The 16143-nt window shown below is 37.2% G+C and overlaps 2 protein-coding genes across 6 annotated transcripts in view; one reads left to right on the top strand and one right to left on the bottom strand.

The window, feature by feature from the left end:
- Positions 1 to 6400, top strand: part of ptpn4b (protein tyrosine phosphatase non-receptor type 4b) — a 38749-nt gene extending 32349 nt beyond the window's left edge. For all 5 annotated transcript variants that reach the window (XM_051909443.1, XM_051909442.1, XM_051909441.1 and 2 more), the window contains exons 21-27: positions 1667 to 1757; positions 1844 to 1905; positions 1995 to 2141; positions 2826 to 2954; positions 3035 to 3183; positions 3270 to 3405; positions 4123 to 6400. In XM_051909443.1, coding sequence (XP_051765403.1) covers positions 1667 to 1757; positions 1844 to 1905; positions 1995 to 2141; positions 2826 to 2954; positions 3035 to 3183; positions 3270 to 3405; positions 4123 to 4221 — 813 coding nt within the window. In that variant the 3' untranslated portion in view covers positions 4222 to 6400. The remainder of the gene's footprint in view (positions 1 to 1666; positions 1758 to 1843; positions 1906 to 1994; positions 2142 to 2825; positions 2955 to 3034; positions 3184 to 3269; positions 3406 to 4122) is intronic.
- A 70-nt stretch (positions 6401 to 6470) lies between these two features.
- On the bottom strand, positions 6471 to 10208 carry krt97 (keratin 97). The gene is made up of 8 exons (XM_051909446.1): positions 9726 to 10208; positions 9330 to 9412; positions 8940 to 9096; positions 7663 to 7827; positions 7449 to 7574; positions 6959 to 7179; positions 6799 to 6851; positions 6471 to 6702 (listed from the first exon to the last, which is right to left on the bottom strand). The coding sequence occupies exons 1-8, from the start codon at positions 10146 to 10148 to the stop codon at positions 6596 to 6598; spliced, it is 1335 nt and encodes a 444-aa protein (XP_051765406.1). The 5' UTR covers positions 10149 to 10208; the 3' UTR covers positions 6471 to 6595.
- Positions 10209 to 16143: the final 5935 nt, after the last annotated feature.

Genomic DNA, 16143 nt, shown 5'->3' with positions numbered 1-16143 from the left:
TGGACCTCAAGCAACGTGGATTGTGTGCCTCTCCTCTCTTCCTCCAGACTCTGGGACCCTGATTTCCAAAGGAAATGCAAAATTTACTTTCATCAGAGAACATAACTTTGGACCACTCAGCAGCAGTCCAGTCCTTTTTGTCTTTAGCCCAGGCGAGACGCTTCTGACGCTGTCTGTTGTTCAAGAGTGGCTTGACACAAGGAATGCGACAGCTGAAACCCATGTCTTGCATACGTCTGTGCGTAGTGGTTCTTGAAGCACTGACTCCAGCTGCAGTCCACTCTTTGTGAAACTCTCCCACATTTTTGAATGGGTTTTGTTTCACAATCCTCTCCAGGGTGCGGTTATCCCTATTGCTTGTACACTTTTTTCTACCACATCTTTTCCTTCCCTTCGCCTCTCTATTAATGTGCTTGGACACAGAGCTCTGTGAACAGCCAGCCTCTTTTGCAATGACCTTTTGTGTCTTGCCCTCCTTGTGCAAGGTGTCAATGGTCGTCTTTTGGACAACTGTCAAGTCAGCAGTCTTCCCCATGATTGTGTAGCCTACAGAACTAGACTGAGAGACCATTTAAAGGCCTTTGCAGGTGTTTTGAGTTAATTAGCTGATTAGAGTGTGGCACCAGGTGTCTTCAATATTGAACCTTTTCACAATATTCTAATTTTCTGAGATACTGAATTTGGGATTTTCCTTAGTTGTCAGTTATAATCATCAAAATTAAAAGAAATAAACATTTGAAATACATCAGTCTGTGTGTAATGAATGAATATAATATACAAGTTTCACTTTTTGAATGGAATTAGTGAAATAAATCAACTTTTTGATGATATTCTAATTATATGACCAGCACCTGTATATATATACAGTCAAACCAAAAAATTATTCAGACATTTGATATTTTTGATATATTTTCACTAGTGGGTGCAGGACATTATAGTTCATTTATGTAAATGAGGATAGCAAAATAAAGTAAACTGTGACATATTATACCCAAAAATTCTTCATACTGTAGACCAGAAATTACTCACACTTTGACCTGACCATGTTTTGCTTAAGTGTTATCTGACATGATTAAGATTAATTTTTTCTGACACAGTTTAACTCTGAGATCTTGTCATATAAACTATAGTGAATAAACTGTATTAATGAATGAAATGTTAAAGGTGTCTGAATAAATTTTGGTTTGACTGTATGTGTATGTATGATATATAAACATATATATATATATATATATATATATATATATAACAATAGAAGGTCAGTCATTGTAGATCCAGTTTGAGCTTCATTTTTCATTTGTTTTTTTTTTGTCTAAAAATATTCAACAGCACTGGGCTGTCGGCTGAATCACTTTTTTTTTTTTTTCTCACATAATTTCCTGCTGCTCTTTTTTTAGGCTGTCTCGATTACTTCCTGTTTGCTGAGCCTGCCGTTTTTATGTCATGAACTTGTACTAACTGAAAGCTTAATTTAGCTTGTTTATAAGCAATAATTAGTTTATGAATGAAACATGCTAATGGTACACAATAACATAAAGTAAACAAGACCGTATGTTAAATTCGTATTATTTTTGTTTACTTCATCGTAAGTGTCTTAATATAGATGGAAATGTCTTTTTACCCCATAACATTTGTTTGATGGCAAATATGTATTTTACTCCTATAGCAACTGTACAGGAAACGTCCTGGGATGTCCATGTCATGTGCCAGATTGCCACAAAACGTCTCCAAAAACCGTTATCGGGACATTTCTCCATGTGAGTACACAGCTTGTGTTTGTGTTGGACTCTGAAATGTTTTCATGATTAGCTGGACATTCATAACAGTTTATTTTGTGATACAGATGACACCACTCGAGTTGTATTAAAGGGGACGGATGATTATATCAATGCAAATTTCATCAACGTGAGCATTCTTCTTTGATTATTTTTATTTAGAAGTTATTTTGGTAAAGTTCTGTTCAGAGATAATTGATAATGTATGTGTGTTTTCAGATGGAAGTCCCAAGTAAAGGTGAAGTAAAGCGGTATATCGCCTGCCAAGGGCCACTTCCTGGTACCTGCTCGGACTTTTGGCAGATGGTGTGGGAACAGAGCGCCGCCCTTGTGGTCATGCTCACAACACAAGTTGAACGTGGCAGGGTATGAATATATATATATTTTTCAATTATTAAATAAAAAAACGCACACAAAGGTAGTAAATTCATTAAATTTAGTTATTTAACTAATAATATTTTAAGAAATATTAGAGAATTCTGAAAAACATAATACAAATTATAAAAAAATATTTAGTTTTTTTATATATAATATTTTTATAGATTGATATTTATAAACTATAAGTAGTCAGCATCAACAGTTGGTGATTTAGTTTAATAAATGTAATAAATTACAAATTCCATAAATGAGATTACATCAGTAAATAAATTGGTGGTCCTTTGTGTCAAACAAATTTAGATATTTAATATATTAAATTATATATAAAAGTTTGTTTCTGTAATAAAAATGTAAAAATTTTCTCTGACTTCTGACTAAACAACTTCTCTTTTCTGCTGATTTAATCAAGGCCTTGAGGGTGGGGCCAAACTATTAACCAATGAAATTATGGCTAGGGTATTCCAAAGTCTCACCATCGAATCAAATCCTAACAGATGAATCAAGTCCTGGCCTATGTTAATTGTTGTTTAATATTTATTTTCACTTGGAAAGGCCATTTTAGGGAAGTTTTTTGCTTTGCTTTTTTCCTACACAAGGTTGTAATCTCATCAATGTGTGGCAGTAAAATGATGATTTTGGCTAATATGGTATGTTGGACATTTTCCCTTTCAGGTGAAATGTCATCAATACTGGCCAAATGTTTCCGCAAGTGGCACCTACGGAGGTTTCCAGGTTACATGCGTGTCGGAGGAAGGGAACTCTGCGTACCTGCTCAGAGATCTGACTCTTACCCACCTGGAGGTGACACACCTGTTTAAATGTTCCTTATTTATTAGTGTAAATAAACGTATGTGCTAATGTCTGTTTGGATGTTTGTACAGAGTAAAGAAGAAAGGCAGATTTGTCAGATGCAGTACTTGGCGTGGCCCGATCACGGCGTGCCAGATGATTCGTCGGACTTCCTGAACTTTGTCAGTCAAGTACGCAGCAAAAGAGCTGACACTCCAGAACCTGTGGTGGTTCATTGCAGGTCAGGCCCTGAAAATGTCCTGACATTATCTCTTGTAAAAACAAAACACAATGATTTGTTTATTGACTCCACCCCTTCTCTTTCAGTGCCGGGATTGGTCGTACCGGGGTACTTATCACCATGGAGACAGCGATGTGTTTGATAGAAAATGGTCAGTCGGTGTATCCCTTAGACATCGTCAGAACCATGAGAGACCAGCGTGCCATGATGATCCAGACTCCTGTGAGTAGTCTGGTCCACATTGCAGAAGAACCGCCCTCTTAGACAGGAAGAGACTGTTTGATTGACAATTAAAGGAATAGTTCACCCAAAAATTAAAACTATCCCATAATTTACTCACCCTCAAGCCATCCTAGGTGTTTATGACTTTCTTCTTTCAGCCGAACACAATTGCACCCTAACCCTAACCCAACAGCTCCTCTTCTCTTATATTGTAATCCTAAAACTTTCAGAGTTCTAATTCGTGACCACCATTTTGTTTTGCTCTATCCTTTGTGCTTCCTCATTCGTCAGTTCTCACCTAAGCTTACACTACACCTCATCATACGTCCTACGTGGGGTCAGAGGTCACCCTTCGCCAGAACTTGATTCGCTCGTGAACGCGTACGGCTGTTGCTGGAAGCCGGTGATTATAGTATAATTTTCATTTTGGGTGAACTATTCCTTTAACGTTTAGGACAGATTTGCATTTACTCATTTGACAGACGCTTTTATCCAAAACAAAAAGTTCTACCATGAGCTACATAGTTAACTTGCTATGAAAAACTCAATCTAAGTTTATAAATATCGCAGATTCAATGCTTCAAACCTCGCAACCTTGTGTACAGACTCTCAAAAATTGTGTACAACCACATTGCGTTGAATGATCTGTTATGCATAGTTTTTTTTTTTTTTACCATGCAGCTGAGTCACTTGATTTCCTTTTTTGTTTGTTTGCAGAGCCAGTACCGTTTCGTCTGCGAAGCGATTCTGAAAGTTTACGAAGAGGAGATTGTAAAACCGTTCGAGACTGAGCCTCCGGTCGAAAAGGAAGAATGAACACCACCCTTCAGCATTTCTGAGGTTCTTCTGTGATTTACAACTACTGCCTGTGAGATCTGCGCTCAGCTCGCTGTCGCCCCCTGCTGGAAGGCTGTGGACATGACTGCCTGCAAGCTAGAATACAGACGAAAAAGCACTATTGCACTTTACAGCGACAAACAATGACTTAAGGGGATTTTTCGTTTTTACGAAAAAAGAAAACAAAAACGCAGTATCAGGTTACTGATTAATAGGTACTGTTAATAACGTTAACTCTTTGGGTCGGAGAAAGAAATGAGCTTTTGCTTTCGTGCCAAAAGCTGAAATGAGCCACAGTCCATGTCAGAATTAACTTGCAACTAATGAAAGCATTTTACATTTTACTGGTTATTTATTTGTTTTGGGTTTATTTTTTTTTAACAGTTGACTTAAAAGCAACGGGTGCTCGCCCCATTCTCTTCCCTTTTCTTGACTGTGACTGTTTAGTTTTAACATTTAAAACATAGGTTTAAATCGTTAAAGTACTTTTTTTTTTTTTTTTTTTTTTTTTAAATTGTCAAACAAAAGCAGTCAGTCGATAAAGCTTTTTTTGACACATTTCATTCGTTTTTACCCTGGCGCGTTAAGGATTTTGAGGTTATTTGCAAGGTACTTTAGATTTGCGTAACGTACTTTCGTTACTTGATACAGTTTCCATGATAACATTACGGTTGTCTCTAAATTTAGTAAAATTAACAGGCACCAGCTGCATTGAAAATGAGCCATGGTGAAGATGTTTCTTGCTGCCAAATTTCACAGCTGTTTGCCTCTAAAACCAATTGGTGCGTCGCTTTGGCTAATCGCTATTTATTGCAAGGCTACGTGTAGTGCGTAAAACGCCTGACGTTTGTATCGTAAAAATATGCATCAGGCAGCTGTTCTGCTCTCAGATCCACGTTTGCTGGATCTTTGAAGCATTTTATTTAGAAGTTAAAGCTGTGAATTTCACATTAGCTTTGCTGGCGGAAACTGGATACTTAGTTGATGAGTATGGATGCAAATTAAAAGTTTAACGTACAATTTAGTCTAGCATCATCACATAGTCTCAAATACCAATTTTCTTCCATGTTTACAATCAAAATTTCAAAACTTCTACTGTAAGAAACCGATTACCTTCAGATTGCAGTTGTTCGCCCTGTATGAAGAATTTCGTTCTTTGTTGAGGAGTAATATCTGCTCTCCTCTCTGAAGATACAGGTTAAAATTCTGTTTATCATTGGCTATGCTTATCCATATCTCCTCTTCTCTAACTTTTTACCTGTTAGCTATTACCTGCAATATACTCGTAAGGTGGTCATAGTTCATTTAGTACTTGCTATGGCTGTAGAGATGATGGCATTTACAGAACTCTTCGGCCACTTTATCGTTTTATTCACCACAAGTGCAACATTTTACAAATGCTTGATGATCAGTTAAGTTTTTAGTTTGCAAAACATGAAGTTCTCATTCTGAAGGGAAAAGATAAATATGAGTTATAGAGCAAAATGTTTTTAATCTGACACCATCTCAAACATTTTCCCCCTGTACGATGTTTTGCGGTGCCATTGCGCAAACGATTTGGCGTCAAGGACCAATCCCGCCCACCGTTTTGAATGTGAGCCGATTTTGCTTCAGTGTACGTCGTTATAGCGCAGCAGCTAGAAATTTACTACCGGCGATGCGTCGGAAGTGGTGGTATTTTTATATTTAACGAAAAATGAACGAAAAAAGGACAGCACTTTGCAACTGACTGTGGTAGTCAGCTGTGCTACTGTAGAATTTATACTGTTATTGTGTGATGGGGAAAATATGCTGTTTAATTATTTATGTTGAACATTTTGTCAAATACAGACACCTGTGGGGGGCTCTTAACTACATAGTGTCATATGTGAAATATTTGTAAATACAATGTTATATATTAAAAGTGTTCTGAAAAGATAACGGTGGTTATTTTTGTTTTAGTACGTTTTTAAAACGTCAAAAAAAGTACTGAGGAAATTGTATGTCATGTTTGTATATCTCACAGTTGTGTTTGTGTGTATGTCTGTGAGAGCGAGTACGTCTTTTGTACAGAATGTTTTGTTTCTTACTGGCGTACATTTTGAAATTGTGCTTAAATAAGCTGACTCTTCTTTTGGCGCTTGTGACACACGTCAAATCAAATATAATACAGCTCAAACTCCTTTTTTCAGTGTTGTTTGTGATAAATATCGACCCAACATTCATCCAAGAATGAAAGAACAAACACATTTGATTTTGCAGCTTGTCTTTTTTTATTGTATTTTTTTTAGGATTTCACATGAGGTGTTTAACAGCGATAATTTATTTAGGCTGAGAATTCATGCTGACTTAACAGATCTTGTTGCTTTTGTTTTTACTTCTTCACGACCTCGACGTCAACGTCCTCTGTGCGAGAAACAACCTTCCCGTCAACCACCTCTTCGATGACGGTGCGAACGCGCTTGGTCACCACAGGGTCGTCTGAATAAAAAAATTAAAAAAAGTTATGTAAATATAAAACAAATATAACATTTTATTATATTTGATATTTTTTCTCAATATAAAAAAAACACTTACGCTTGGGGGGAGGAGGAGGTGCTACAACCTCTACAACTTTGATTACCTGTCTCCTGTAACAAAAAAAAAAAGATTTTATTAAAGTTCATATGACTCACATGATCTTTAGAAAGACATTATAATATTCATTTGCTTTATTTATTTGTAAAAACAGTCTTACTGAATGTCCTCTCCGTCCAGAAGTCTCCTGTACTCGGCGATCTCCAGCTCTAGTCTGGTCTTGATGTCCAGAAGCAGCTTGTATTCACTGCCCTGTCTTTCGATATCAATTCGCATCCGAGAAAGCTCCTCCTCCAGACTGTTAATGACAACCTGCAACTGGCTGAGCTGCATGCTGTAGCGTGACTCTGTCTCTCCCAGTGTGCCCTCCAGAGCTGCTTTCTGTCATATCATAAAGCATAGAAGAACGATGAGGGGACGGGACTATGCATATTAAATTGCTCCCTCTAGAGGCAGCTACTGGGAAATGGTTTTTTTTTTAAAAATTTTTTATTATTAATCAAAGCTATTGAACATTTGAGCATAGACTAATAATTAGGGGTGTGGCTATGTATATTAGATCAAATAAAGCTCCCCCTAGTGGTATTGGAAATATTTTCAATGTTTAAGTAAAGATGGTACACATTTGAAAGATAAAGAGAGACTTTTACCAAGCTAAGCTGCGACTGTAGTTCGATCTCCAGGCTCTGCAGTGTTCTCCTGAGCTCATTGACTTCATTGCGGGACATTGAGAATTCTTCTTGTTTGGTGGTGACCTGCTTGTTCAGTTCGTCGAACTGCGGGGAAAGAGGTTTCAGGTCAACATCTAGCTGACTGTGTACGGATTGGCTATCACAGATTAGATTAAAAAGAATGAGCACTTACTTTGCCCTTGTACCAGGCCTCCATTTCTCTGCGGTTCTTCTCGGTGATGCCTTCATACTGGTGTCGGATCTCCTCCATGATGCGGGCCAGGTCTTGCTGAGGTGCGGCGTCAACCTCCACGTTTACACTGCTGGATGACATTTGAGCGCGAAGAGCTGCGATTTCCTATAGATCAATGATATAGCCATTAGCTTATGTTGTTGTTCATATATTGCATATTTTTCATATTGGTTTTAAAAGTAGGAATTGCTACTGTTGGAGATGGACTTGTGTGAACTTTAACTTTTAAGGTGTGGTCACTCAGCTAAATTTTGCTGTCCAAATCAGTCATTCCAATAGGATTGTACGCGATTTGGAGTTTTGCGAAAGGGTGAAAAAGGTCTGGTCGTTTAAGTTGGTTAAGATGCTATAAGCTTCTTGTTTGAAAGTGCGACGAAGTCACGTGGCCAACTTAAAAATTAGCGAGATCTGTGAACAGAACTACATGCAAAACTCCAGATCGTGCAGATTCCTATTGAAATTACTGGATTTTGCTCGCAAAATTTCGCCAAACAACGGTAAAAAATAAATAAATATGGCCGCACCTTTAAAGGGTTAGTTCACCCTAGAGGCTTTGTTACTTCATAAGTGTTTTGAAATTTCAATGGTTCACCACTGGGGGGCGTGACTTTGGCAGTTTGATACACGCTCCGAACCACTGATTCGAAACAAAAGATTCATAAAGCTTCGAAAGCTTCATGAAGCAGTGTTTTGAAATCGCCCACCACTAGATATTGTTCAATAAAGTCGTTATTTAGTTTTTTTGGTGCACAAAAAGTATTCTCGACGCTTCATAACATTAAGGTTGAACCACTGTAGTCACATCAACTGTTTTAAATATGTCTCTAGTAGCTTTCTGGGCATCTGAAAGTGTTAATTATCTTGCTGGCAATGGAGGCCTCACTGAGCCAACGGATTTTATCAAAACTATTTTAATTTGTGTTCCAAAGATTAACGAAGGTCTTGCGGATGTGGAATGACATGAGGGGGAGTAATTAATGACAGAATTTTCATTTTTTGGTGAACTAACCATTTAAGCTGTGAACATAGTAGAAAGAACTCAAAGGCTTATGGTTATGGTTAATTACAGGACAAGCGTTGATAATAGTGCAATAATATGTTCAAAATTACACTTGTTTGGAGAAGATTATTGGTCTGGTGGATTAATGGGTACAGATCTTGCCTCACTCCACCAGGTTTGCCCTGCCTAGAGGGCCAAAATTAATTTTTGATCTCACCTCTGCATGGTTCTTCTTCAGGTAAATAAGCTCCTCTTTCAGACCCTCGATCTGCATCTCGAGATCTGAGCGGGTCATGGTGAGCTCATCCAGAACCTTTCTCAGGCCGGCGATGTCGGCCTCTACGGACTGGCGCATGGCCAACTCGTTCTCGTACCTGAAGCCGCCATAAATAGCAATTGTTATGATGGGAATTCAGATGAACTGAAGTGTTAAAATATTGGGTGTGACATTAACAAGCTCATAAAAATGGGGAAACCCTGCTGGGGGAAATTCTAGTAAGTTTTAATTACTAGAATGGAATTTGGTATTAAAATCAACAAAAACTTCATGAAAAGAGGTTTTAAAGGAGGGTATTTGATGGTAAAGGTTTTTCATTGTTGTACTAACTTGACTCTGAAGTCCTCAGCTGCAAGTTTGGCATTGTCGATCTGAAGAATGATTCTGGCATTGTCCAGGCTGGCAATGGAGATCTGAAGACAAACAGATGAAGAATTGAGACTCAGTTATAGCTTAGGAAGGTAAACCAAACATTCTGCATTGGCACAAACATAAAAACACCTTTTTAATAATATATTCTGTAATGTTCTAATGTCTATATTAATATATAGATTACTTTTTATGTTTTCTGATAATTTAAGAATTGAAAATTAGATACATGTAGTGATTATATATTTATGAAATAAAGACCATCTTCGTTTTCATTCAGATATCTTCTTTTGATAAGTACACTGAGCCACACTAGATAATATAAATTATAAACCTCAATAATGTAAAATGACTCACTTTTTTGCGCAGTTCTTCAATGGTGACATAATAGTGGCTGTAGTCTCTGGAGACAGGGGTTCTTTTCTCGTACCACTCCCGGATCTGGCGCTCCAGCTGCGCGTTGGCTTTCTCCAGAGACCGCACTTTCTCCAGGTAAGTGGCCAGACGGTCGTTGAGGTTCTGCATGGTTGACTTCTCGTTGAAACCCGCACCGAAGCCATTGTCACCCCCGCCGAGCGCGCTGGCCAGGTCAAAACCGCTGTGGCTGCTCTGTGCGTAAGAGACGCGCACGCTGGAGCCCCCTGCACCTGCATAGACACTTGGCGCACGACCGACGGCGATGCGCTTGGAGTATCCACCGCTGAGAGAGTGGGAGGTGAAGGGACGAGAGCTGGAGCTGGACAAGCTCTTGCGTGAAAAAGACTGAGTAACCTGAGTCATGGTTTCCGTTCCTGTTGCCTCTACGCTTTGTTGGACACCTCTGACAGCTGTGTAATGGTTTTGGAGAGCCGATGATCTTTTATATGGTTTGACCAAAGGGGTGGGGTTATTTCAGCGTATTTATGGTAATGATTATCGGAAAAGCATCAAACAGGTGTGTCCAGGGTGCGCCTGTAAAATGGCCCAGGATAGAGCCCTGAGGCACGTCTAACCTGATCAACATGATTTTATGATTAATTCCCTAGAGTTTAAGATTTAATGGGTCAGGATAGACATGACAATAGAGTACCACTTTATAACTTTCGTTAGCAGTAACAGTGATTAAAACTAGAGCTAAAAAGGTCAGTAGTTCATACATTCAAGTATTGCTATCTATAATTCAGAATTGTTGCGGAGTGACATGACATGCTATAATTAATCTAAAACTTATCTTTCTTTTTACTTTTTTTTTTTTTTTTTTTTTTACAAATTATTCTATCATTTTCATGCTAAATTGAATATTTTTAAAGATTTGAATATTAATAGCTTTTTATATTAAATATGTTTTTTACTTATTTTTTAATTTTGTTGGGATTTTCATAAAACAAATCCAACAAATCAATTTATGCTTTACGTAGGCTGTAAATGAAAGTGTTTCCATACCAATTGCAGTGGCCGTGACTATATGATAGGTGATTGCCCTCTTCGGTATGTGCAGAATGAGGACTTTAAGCCACTAGTTCACTATCACTGTCACTCCACGCCCTGATTAGATGTGAAATTGTGAGGAATATGCTTGATTTACCTGATTACAACAAAACAGGCCATACTTTAGTCAGTGACCATAGAATGGTTCTTTTAAACAAGCGCCCAATGAAAGTTTCAATGGAAAATGTGAAATATGTGATTCAGTAATGACAAAAAAAACAAAACAAAAAAAAACTCACGCGAGGTTTTTATTCAGCTGTGAACTTTTACTTTTTCCCAGTCATTTAGTTTCATTATTAAACTACTCCAGTAAAGTACACTTTAATTAGCCTTAAGGCATGTAATTACAATGTTTTCGAGTCATGTGCCTATATGTTCTAGACACGCCGTACAAAGGTGAGGTACAATTACACACACAAGATCGTGTTCCCTACTGATCCATGTTCATGTCTGTGTGCATAATCATTTTGTCTTTCAACTCTGCCTTTGTCATTTCTTTCTCATTCATACCTGTCGTAGCCTAATTCCCTCATTCGGAGCTCATTTCTCACACGCTAACGAGGGAGTGTCCTTCTCTGTGTTATCTTTACACTCCCACCTGCATAGCTCACTTCATCCAGACCAAATCCACGTCTCCTTCAGCGTTTACGTAGTCTCGTCTTTAAAGAAGATCTGATGACCATCGTTCACTTGCTTCAGTCGTTCCCCTCTCACACAGTTTCGCTTGCTCCGTCACCATTTTCGTGCATCACCACTCCCTTTGAGGATGGGCTTTGGAGTCATGAATTTCTTAACCCCGTTGTTGTTGGTGGTTTCACTCATTTGAATCTTTTGTTTGGATTCAGGTTGGTCAGCCGGGTTGGTTAGGAAAGAGTAGGGTAAGCTGTGCCAAGGTGGTAAGCGTGATATAACAATTCCCTTTGGTCGTCCTCTAAATTAGTGGAAAGAGTCTGTACACGTGACTTGTAAAAAAAAAAAAAAACCCTTGGGGGTAAGCTGTGTCATGTCAAGTGGTGAAATGAATTATTTTGAAATATGTAACTAAATACAAAAAAACTATTCCTTTTACTTTACAGAATAGCTCTTTCGGCATTATCCTGTATAAAATGTAATCGTTCGTTTCATTAGACGGAAGAGAGGCTCTCGGGAGCGCGCGTAACCGTCACATCCTTTTGATTTTCCCGGCAAAAACGTCCCGAGACCTTCACATAAAAGTAGTCTATGGACAACATAGGAAGTCGGGGAAGGTCTCCTTTTTTTAAGTTTCGTTACAAGCTGTTCACTTGGCAATAAAAAAGCGACGAATACATGAACATTCTTACATATAGCCTTTTTAAATAATAATAATAATAGTAATACAAAATAAATAATAATTAAAAAATAAATAATATGAGCACAAATTATATATTATCGCATATCAGAATATCTCAATGACACATAGGCTTATGTGAGAAAATATTCCAATATCATATAATATGTCATAATTTATAAGATGTTTGTTTTTGTCTTCAGTAGTCATGACTAAAGAATGACCTTTGGATGAAGAACTTGCAGTATTCAGATGTAAAGGCGATACTGGGCTGTGGTTTCATGTGGGTAAGATGACACCAGTAGGGGCAAATGGTAATCAAAACAACAAGATCTTGCATTATAAAGCATATACTGGATTGCTTTTTCAGTGCAAGCATAGCCCTGAACATTGAATCAGTTTACTATAAATAAGAGATTAAAGTGTGGCCCATGCTATCACTCATCAACTTTTATAAGTGGATTTACAAGTGATTTTCTCTCACGCGCTTCTACCTGTTGGACAAGATCACAACTACTAAAAACTGTCCAGACTGTTAGATGCAGCACTTCTGTTTACATAACAAAGGTCATGTGGCTTAAAGGTCAACATAACGCCTCGGTAAGCCAAAAACCAACGGTTCGTTTCGCCACCCGGACCTGTCTGACGAGTCTAAGTGTTGTTTGAGTTATGTGCCCATCCTTGTTATGGTTTTAATCATCAAAGACACTCCTCTACTTAATTATTTACTGAGACTCGCAGTCTCTTTTCTCACCTGGGGCGACTGCCAATCAGTGACAAAAAAATTAAAGACTTCTTTTGTGAAGGATTCGCTTAAAAACATAACTTAAACCCTTTACATGCAAGTGTTTTATTGATATCAGTGTTCTGGGCTCTCAGCTGATGCCTCATTGTGGTTGAATCCTGTCACTGACCCGCAGTAGTTTTTGTGCAAAAGAACCAGTTTTCTTTGTCATTTGAATCACTTTAAATGCTGACGTAATTGTGTAAATTCTCATAAAGGTTTATATCTGATTTATATAAATCTTTAAATACCAAGATAATTATGATGAGGTCATCATTCAGTATGACAAATCAATCTTGATTTCCTCTTCATCATGCGGTCACTTGGTTAATTTTCTTAATTTTTAAATGATGATGCCTTGATACCTTCTTTTCAGATTAATAATAGGCTATGTAAAATGATGTAATTATATATAGAATAACACCCTTTTCAAATAATTTACTTTCAAAGTCACTGTCTCTTTTCATTGGCTGCATGTATTTTTTGTTAAATCTACCTTTTGATGTGGCTGTTGTGATATTGCTGTTCTTTTCATGGCTTTTGATCATGTTTTGTGTGGTTAGTGCGGCCACACAGTCACATTTTACAATAACGAAGCAGGCGAATGGGATGATGTTTCATGTTTGCGGAACAATGTGCGTTTTCAGTGGGAGACATGAATATTTGTTTTGACTGTATCATGAAAGATAATTGGGTGACTTTGCTGGAGTCATTTAACAGCAAAAGATCGTTGACAGTTTGTGTTTCGATTACATTTTAGTCCTTTTTTCAGTTAATCCTGTTTGAGCGTTTGTTTACCTTGCCCAACAATTCTGGCTTAATTGAAGCATCTCTTTGAATCACCTCTTCATGAGCTCATAAAAAACAACTGAAGTGTAAAATTAAGGTCTTTAGCAGCTCTCAACTGTTTTTTTTTTTTTTTTTTGCTCCAAATTTTACATTGAAAATTCAAATAGCAAAGTACCAAAATCATTTATCAGACCTACCAGTTGAATGCTAATGCTAATGGATAACTTTCTCCAGGTGTTATTGACCTCCTTGATCAGAAAAGACTCACCAGTTGAATGCTAATGCTGCTAACTTTTTCCATATTAACCTTCTTGATCAGAAAAGACTCACCGGTTGAATGCTAATGCTGCTAACTTTTTCCATATTGACCTTCTTGATCAGAAAAGACTAACCCGTTGAATGCTAATGCTGCTAACTTTTTTCCATATTGACCTTCTTGTTCAGAAAAGACTAACCGGTTGAATGTTAATGCTAACAAATAACTTTTTCCAGGCATTAGGCTATAGACATCCTTGATCAGAAAAAGTCATCAGTTGAATGTTAATGCTAACTTTCTTCCGGTGTTATACACTTGATCAGGAAAAAAAACAAAACAAAAAAAACAAACAAAAAAAAAACTCAGTTGAATGCTAATGGATAACTTTCTCCAGGTGTAGACCTCTTTGATCAGAAAAGATTCACTGGTTTAATATTAATGTTAACAGCTAGCTTCTCCAGGTATTACAGGCCTTTGATTAAAACAAACTCACTAGTTTAGTACAAATAGCTAACAGCTAACTTTCTCTATGTATTACAGTCCTTCTAGATTAAAACAAACTCACCAGTTTAATATTAATGTTAGCAGCTAACTTTCTCCATGTATTACAGTCCTTCTTGCTTAAAACATATTTACTTTCTCAATCTATTACAGACCTCCTTGATTTAAACAAACTTACCAGTTTATTTGCTAATGGCTAACTTTCTCCAGGTGTTATTGAACTCTATATCAGAACAGACCCACTGGTTGAAAACTATTGGCATTAGCTAGCCTGCTAGTCTTTGCAGTGAAAGTCTAACAACGTTGTAAGACCTAATTACCTACAGTAATCTTCATTAATACTTTTCTCACGATCTGACATGTTTATCTAAATTAATTGTTTCATTGTTTGTTTGAGTGGTGGTAACACAGCTATTTGTAATATCCATGGTATCCAGGGGACGTGCCTGTGCACTGTAGCGTCGCATGCCTAGCATGGTTGCCCTTTTAATTCGCAGGTGTGCCCAGGTGGGGCATCTACTGTCTTTCTGCACACACTTGATGATTAGACATATGATTATGTATTGTGGAAGTGAAGAAATGAAGTACACGGAAAGTTATACGTACTGTAAGTGACATGTTAGTGCATGTTCTGGACAAATCAGTCATGGAAAAGGAAATTAATCATAATTTCCATAAGCACAAGGGAAAGTCATTTAATATAAGACAGTTATATAATAACACCCTGCACTTATATATTGTTATAACCCTCCATCCTCCTTTTGTATATGATTGTTTACTTTCTCATATGACTAAGACCAGCTCATCTAATTGAAGTTCTTCTCAACATGTTGTTTAAATCGCTGTAGAAGTTGGATTATCTTAAGAGTTTCTTTGTTATTTACATAGAAATGATGGTGATGGATTAATGCCAAAAGTACCAGCAATTCCCATTATTTTACACCCATGTTAATGTTGGTTTAGTACTTCAAAAAGATGTAATTGTGAGGAAGACTAAAAAAACTACTTGGTGCAAAGCTCTGGATCTGAACGCCTCTAACTAAGACATCCTTATGTCAATAAATCTGATGAGACAGACATACCTTGTCTGGCGAAGAGTTATAACCCATTATTATTGTCTCACATATAATATATGGAGCTGATTTGACAAGGCTACTTGACAACCAGTTTTTTTTGGCAAGATTTATCAATAAAAATCAATAAAACATTTTGAAGTTTTATTCAGTGTTAACAATGAGATTATGTGGTTTTTATTATCAATTAACACTGCTTTTTTTTACAAGATGGACAAAATTTACTAAAAAAGGCATTCGGTTTAACCAAAATTTTGGTTTTAACGAATGATACTTTTGGTTATACCAAATGATGTTATTTTCAAACAATGCTAACATGCTGATATCTAGCTAACTAGCTAGTTAGCTTGCTAGCTAGCTAGTAAAAGGACAATCAAACCTTTTATATTTAGTACAAGTTTTTAAAATATTACAGCATTTTCCATGTTTTATAGCGGTTGTACCGAATGACCTGATGTTTCGAGACATGCGTATGAGCAAGTGAAAACATGATTTTTTCAAATAGTTAAGAGAGAGTTAGTTACTTTACTTCATGACCATGTGGTCCTTTGCAGGTGTCTGAATGATGTCACATACTGTCACATGATATTGACCGC

The sequence above is a fragment of the Ctenopharyngodon idella genome, chromosome 10 (assembly GCF_019924925.1).
Source record: "Ctenopharyngodon idella isolate HZGC_01 chromosome 10, HZGC01, whole genome shotgun sequence".
Classification (NCBI taxonomy): Eukaryota; Metazoa; Chordata; class Actinopteri; order Cypriniformes; family Xenocyprididae; genus Ctenopharyngodon; species Ctenopharyngodon idella.
This window is presented reverse-complemented; position numbering and strand designations above follow the sequence as displayed.